The sequence below is a fragment of the Coffea eugenioides genome, chromosome 11, assembly GCF_003713205.1.
Source record: "Coffea eugenioides isolate CCC68of chromosome 11, Ceug_1.0, whole genome shotgun sequence".
Taxonomy (NCBI): domain Eukaryota; kingdom Viridiplantae; phylum Streptophyta; class Magnoliopsida; order Gentianales; family Rubiaceae; genus Coffea; species Coffea eugenioides.
The window spans coordinates 8,855,682-8,862,580 of NC_040045.1; the positions used below are offsets into that span (position 1 = coordinate 8,855,682).

Here is a 6,899-nt window from a genome sequence, read left to right on the forward strand (position 1 = left end):
ATAACAGTACAAATCCTCAGTGAAACATAAGAATCTTGACAACTGATCCTTTAAGGCTTCAAATTGTGCCGTCGGAGGATAAACTCTGGCAAGTTTCTAGTCAAAACCTGCAGATTGTCTTCCATTCTTGACTCTATTTCGGGCAAATAACAGTACAAATCCTCAATGAAACATAAGAATCTTGACAACCGATCCTTTAAGGTTTCAAATTGTGCCGTCAGAGGATAAACTTTAGCAAGTTTTTTAGTCAAAACCTGTAGATTGTTGGATATAGATGTCACAAACATCTCCCATTGACCCACTTTGTGTAACGGAGAGATTGACTGAGTGAATGGCTTGACAGATAGTGATCATGATCATAAGCTTCTCTGATTTCTGACTTGAGAACCTTGATTTTCTCCAGGGAGCTAGAAACTAAGGCAATCAACTTAAAAGGGACATAATAGAACATATTCTTCTTCAAATGCTCTCTCTAGATCCTTTCCAATATCTTGCATTGCAACTTTGATTATCAAGTCAAAAGACTCCAAATCCTGCGTTACCTTAGTGGCATCAGTCCTCATGGTAACATGCCTCACAAAAGTAGCAAGAAATCTGAACTCCACTTCAAAGCTATTGATCTTTGTGATCAGTGAGTAGTGAACCCGAGGTAATAGCTGCACTAATGGTTTCAAACAAAAGAATTGTTTTGCTTTCGTTAAAGCTCCCACTTTCCTGTTCTTCCAGAATTTTCTTCTATGATGTTCAAGTTGCACCTTTAGACGATTCAGGTAAGTTTCAACAACAGAGATATGCGGATCGCTGAAACCTATCATCGAGGCTAGCCAACTTTTGTTGCTGCTTGGAAGTTCTTAAAAATGATCTTTCACTGACCCTCAAGTTTCAAAATTGCAGAATATAACTGACAGCGATGATGGAACTCTTGGACTTAGTTTTCAACGGGACAGGGGGCGTTACAGTGGTAGCAACTTTCATTTGTGCAAGCAATTTCGGGAGGGATAAACAAATGCCACAATGCCACACCAGATTTGATGAAAAGTCTTCTCTAAAGGAAAAATCGGCCACCAAAAGGTTAAACGAGTTGATACGTGTTATTTTTGGCATATATACTATTTCTTGTGTTATTTTTTGCCTATGTACTATTTCTTGTTCTCAATCGACCATCATCGACACGTAATTTCAGAGTTACAATCAAAGCGCTTTTCCCCCGGGTAGTTTGAACTTATTTTTTGTATTTTTTCTTTTGCAAGACAACTCATGATATATGTCCAATATTAGTTTTAATTATAATACACATCCTTGTTGCATGGTCTCATTTTCCTTGAAAATTTTAAGGGGGAATACTATGCTGTGAACATGTTTTGTTTGTTCAACCATCAATACTGTGCATCATACATGAGCTTCTGTTCTCGTTGATAGGAGAGATATGTTTGAAGATTCAGGTTATGCGACATCTCTTTGCTACGTAGCTTCAGAAGCTTACATTCAAATACAAGGCTAGCTCGCATAACAACAAGAAGAAAAAACATCCAGATTTTGGAACTCAATACAACATACGAAACGAGAATTAAACCTAACATGGAGTACAATTAACCCCTCCCCTCCCCCCACCCCCCAACCCCCCGGGGGGAACCCAAGAAATAAAACAAAAAAATTGCTGAAAGTTTAACCAAGGAGCAGCATTGTAATCACAAGATAAGAATTTTAACAAGGATACATAACCCAAGAAAATATAGCAGCAGCTTGATACTATGGCAAATAAGAAAGCAGAGAAAAATCTGATCCAGTCTCCTGATTACAACCCAAGAATCTCGAAAAGCATTATACATAGACAGGATGGACATTCAATTGCAACAAAATATCCCAAGCCGAAATGATTGAAGCTGCTCATTATCTTCCAAAAAGACGTGCCACAACTCCCATCTCTGTAGAGAGATTTTGACATTCCAGTTCAGACTCTTGTTTCATATAGCAACTGAAAGCAACATTGGCATTGTTTAGGAGTCTAGTAAGCAAAAGAACAAACAAAAACCCAAATTTTTTAAATGAAGCATAATAAAGAGTAGAAAAACCAAGGTTTCTTTCAATTTGTTGTCACATTGCAATTTGTCTTTACGTTCATCTACTCACTTCAAAGATGAACCCCCATATCTCCTACATAAGGTCCCTTTTTCTGGAAGCATGATTAAAGTACTCATGTAGAGTATTTAAAGTAGTTGGAAACCTATAAGAGCATCCCGTTAAAAGCAAGGTGCTTACCATCATTGCTAAGCCATAGAACATATATACCTTGTATGCACAGAAGTGTGTGATTGCACAATTTCAAAAATCAGTAAATCCTTATTTGCTCAAGTACTCTTTGACTGTTTTTCTCATTTTTCCTATGAAAGTTGATTGATATGTCTATCTTAAATCTAATTATAAACAAAAACATGTATCGGCTTTAACTTCTATAGGGACTGATTAGCACTACTTATTCATGTGAAAATATCAATAACATGAAAATAATTGGTTGGAACTTCACAAAAAGTATTATGCTTCATGTACACCTTCATCTCCAGACTAGTAAAAAATGCAAAACAAAACTAGTGATAATAAGATATACTGTAACTAATATTCAGAAAGAAATATGCATCGGGTAAAGTGGCAACAAGGAAAGAGTAGGAAAAATAAGAAAAATAGCTATATCCCCTGCCAGTTTTCACCATGGACATATAAGTAGCAATAGGTAAACCAAATGAAGAACTGCAGCAGTAAAACCCAAGAAAATATACATAGTAGACAATGTCAGTAACCTTCCAATTCCTTGAAGCATTGTCAAGGAACTGTTAACTGATCAGTTGTAAGCAACAGCACTTTTTAGTTAAGCAAGCCTGGCTTCATTACATGAACACTAAATCAGTAAAAGAACAGTGATTAGCTTAAACAAAAAATTATAATACTAATAACAGTTGGCAAAGAACCAAAATTTCAAAAACAGTAAACCTCATGCAAAAGGAGGATAAACTATAGCAAACAGTCTCACACACACCATGAAAAGTACTCTGCAATACAATTTTTAACCTATCAGGCTAATGAAATTGAGAATTGAATCTTTCAAATCTGAAAGTTCAAAAGCCTTAATCAATAAACAGTAAATAGTCAGCATGGCATTTCATGTGCAAGAGTATCAGCCAAGGACACATAACTGATGGTAGGATATATTGTTGCCAATATTTAGAAAGAAATATCCATCCAGTGGCAAAAAGAAAAGACGAAAAAAATTAGCAAAAGAGCTAAATGCACTGCTAGTCTCGCCGTGGACATCTAGTAACTATACATAAAATTTCAAACCCATCAGGCTAATGAAATTGAGAATTCAAAAGACTTTTTAATTCTGAAAGTTCAAAAGCCCCAATCAGTGAAAAGTACATAGTCAGGATGGAATTTCATGTGCAAGAGTATCAATCAAGGATATCTACTTAAGCTGAAACATTATCCGGATAAGAATTCCAAAAAACGCTTGCTCAAAACTCTCTCTTTAAGGAGCTTCTAATATTTGGCAACACCGTTGCAGCAGAAACCAATTCAAACAAATATAGGCATCACCAACTGTCAACTAGCACAAATACAAGTCCCTTAAGCTCAGTAATATTCTTCGTTGCTGAAGCCACCCGCTTTACTGAGGGATGGAGCGTAACAAACCATTCAAGGAATGAGGGTAACTTTCGGTTACATCTATCCAGTGAGAGAGAGACAGACAGACAGACAAAAGAAGAAAAGGCTCAACCGTTCAATCCATTCCTGAAATTTTGAGCTTCCGAATCGTGAAACAGTGGGCATGTAATCATACCATGATCAGTTCAATGTTGTCTCAGCTGACTAATTCTGTTTAAAATCGAACAATGAAAAGCCAAAAACTACTTCTGAAGATGATAATTCTTCTACAATTCTAAAATGGTTGAGAAGTCTACTAATACTAAACACATTGGTGTGGTATGCGTATTGCTCCACCATTATAGAGCACAGATGCAAATCCAGCTTCCCTCAGCCTCCTCACTCTGTATCCAGGCCAAACAAACCAATGATGGACCCTCAATAGAAAATAATATCATCATTATGACAGCAACATGAAAGCAATCAGATAGATAAAATATAAATCCCTCTTTGCCTTTTGCCTCCTACAGGAATAAGCCCCTAACCGTGCAAAAGAGCATATGGGCCTAGAAAGAGTGCAGAAACTCATTGTAAAAGATTATGAGCGACTATGTATCATCTTTGTTGCCTCAGTTCCGAAAAGGATACCCAGGAAAGCTGTAAGCACCAATTAAGCTATATTATTTTTGTTAACCTACTAGCAACATCACTAAGTTGCAAATATGTGTCCTACATTATAAACATTTCTTAAAAGGTTAGTGATGGTTAAAATTTACAATTAACATCACAGATTCAAATTTTATTTGGAAAAATTCTTAAAAGTTAACAGTTACTGTCAGACTGATGCGAAAAACTTTTGAATCTCTAGAGGTCAGTTGAAAGCCAGAGGCAAACAAGACTACTTGTGGCAGTTCTCGGGCAGTCTGAATGTGGAGATATCAAGGAAGTTCATTTTATTCTGAATTCTAGCAGTGCATATCCTGAATGTTTTGCTGCCATACTGGAAGATATTTGAAGCTCGATGTGCTCTTTTAGCTGATCATGGGTCCATAAGTGATAATGCAAGAGCAACTGTGTGTATCAAGTACCAGAGTGAGACTGAATCTGAGGAAAATGGTCAGTAAATGATGCGTTTTCATGATGCCCATTGTTACAAGGTCTTGATTTGGACACTAAAGCTTATAATGGAACTTGATCAAACATTACCTAGTGGAAGTACTAGATGTTCAATGAGTGGAAATGTTTAAGCCAGTGTATTCTACAATGATGAACTTCTTGTTCATCTAATTTATGGGCTTATAATTTCCCAAATATCTAAATTTCTAATAACAAGTATCTAAAATCTACTACACAGACAGGGATTTCTCTACCTGGAATGGGAAAGGTTTCTCCATCACCAATAATGTCCATAAAACATAAAGAACTATCACCATAATCTGCTATTTGTGCAATCAAAATAACTAGAGGAATGAAAAAATGAGGCCATACAAACCAAGCACAGATGCATTTCCAGCTTCCCTGATCCTCCTAACTTTGTTCTAAGCCAGGTCAACAAAAAAACATATGGACCCTCAATAGACAACATCATCATTCATGACACTATTAACTCGAAAGCAATCGAATCGATAGCAAGCTAGGGCAACCAGAACTGGAAATGTCTATAGTCCATAAGAGAAATACTGAAGCTTAAATTCACCCAATATGTATGATCTTTAGTGAAATTCACAGAAAAGAAAGAACCTTATAAATTCAAGAAACTCTCAACTAGTAGAAGAAATGAAGTATACAACAAAACTCACCACTGACATAAAGGCTATAAATTTGGTTCTACCAAGAAGCTTTCTTGATGCCCATCAAGGCACCCCTCGAAGCTAATTCGCGGAAGCAAATACGAGACATCCGAAATAGCCGATAGACGGCGCGTGGGCGACCAGTGAGAATACAACGATTTCGAATCCGGGTAAAGGAGCTGTTTCTGGGCAACTTGGCCAGCTTATAGCGGTGCTTCTCCTTCAGCTCATTCGGAAGTTCAGGATCTCTAACGAGGGCTTTGTAAAGCTTTCGCTTCACTTCGAATTTCTCAGCCATTAACCGGCGGTTGTGATCTTTCATACAGCGCTTCTCCTCCGCCAAAACACTGAAGTTCCTTGCCATTCCTATATGCTGGGAGAATGGAGAAGAAAATGCATCACCCGCCGTCATCATGGTTTTCTGTCTAGCCATCTCTTGGCAGAAAGCCGCTCCGATCAACATTTTCGTCGGCCGGCGTCCAGAGCAAATAGGTTCGGGTTCTCGCTTAGGCTGTGCGATGGGTTTAGGCTTCAATTAGGTTAATTAGCTTTGGGCCGTGCCTGGGCGTCAGTTGCCATGGGTCGAAGGTTGGCCGGCCATATGTCTACAATGTTAATGGAGTACTATTGGGCAGGAATGCTAATAGAGTCACTAATAGACCAACAAAATTATACTGTTAATCATCAAAAACTGAACCATAACAAATAGGGAAAAATACACTTTTTATCCCCAATATTTAAGGTGTTAACCAATTTCGTTCCTGAAGTTTCATTCCAAACATATTTCATCCTCATAGTTTTATAATTTTGACCAATATTATCCCTAAAGTTTATGTAGAACACATTTCATCCCCATAGTTTCATAATTTCTACCAATTGAGGACAATTAAATGATTGTTAACTAATTTTGGCATAATATCATCACACGTCCTATTAGTAATTGTATTATTAATACTTAATTTAGTTATTGATTAAATTACAGAAATAACAAGTGTTTTTGGATATGAGACTATCTTTTTGTTTTTTAAAACTATGATATGATGTATTTGAGATAAAATAAATAGATTGAAAGATAAATAGATGATTGAAAAACGTGTACATGATGCAACTGTTATTGCAAAATACACAGCAGCAAAACAAAATTTTGCAAATAAATGACAATCCAAACCATTCTTTCTTTCACATTAATATTTTTCTCTAATTAGTTGTAATGGAGTTGTTCGGCATTTTTTTTCCAATTGGTTATAGTGGGGTTGTTTGTCTTCCACGACTTCATTTTGTTTGTTTGATTGTGATTAAGAAGAGAGTAATGGTGGTTAAAAATTTCTTAGGTTTTTTTTGTACTAAAATGAGAAAGTGAATTAAGAAAAGATTTTTAACTTTTTTGTTGATTCAATATTTTTTTTTCACTAATGGGCATCCTATGGTCAAGTGACAATATTCTATTCAAAATCATTGACAATCCATCAATTG

General features: G+C 36.4%; 1 protein-coding gene across 1 annotated transcript; it reads right to left on the reverse strand.

Moving 5' to 3' along the window:
* Positions 1 to 1,643: 1,643 nt before the first annotated feature.
* On the reverse strand, positions 1,644 to 6,052 carry LOC113753709 (ribosomal protein S14, mitochondrial). Its single transcript, XM_027297936.1, has 2 exons — positions 5,436 to 6,052; positions 1,644 to 1,975 (listed from the first exon to the last, which is right to left on the reverse strand). Exon 1 carries the CDS (start codon positions 5,887 to 5,889, stop codon positions 5,464 to 5,466), a length of 426 nt encoding a protein of 141 aa, XP_027153737.1. The 5' UTR covers positions 5,890 to 6,052; the 3' UTR covers positions 1,644 to 1,975; positions 5,436 to 5,463.
* Positions 6,053 to 6,899: the final 847 nt, after the last annotated feature.

Excerpts from the sequence above, each read along its gene's own strand:
- LOC113753709 (XM_027297936.1), bottom strand. The coding sequence starts at position 5,889 with ATGTTGATCGGAGCGGCTTTCTGCCAAGAGATGGCTAGACAGAAAACC.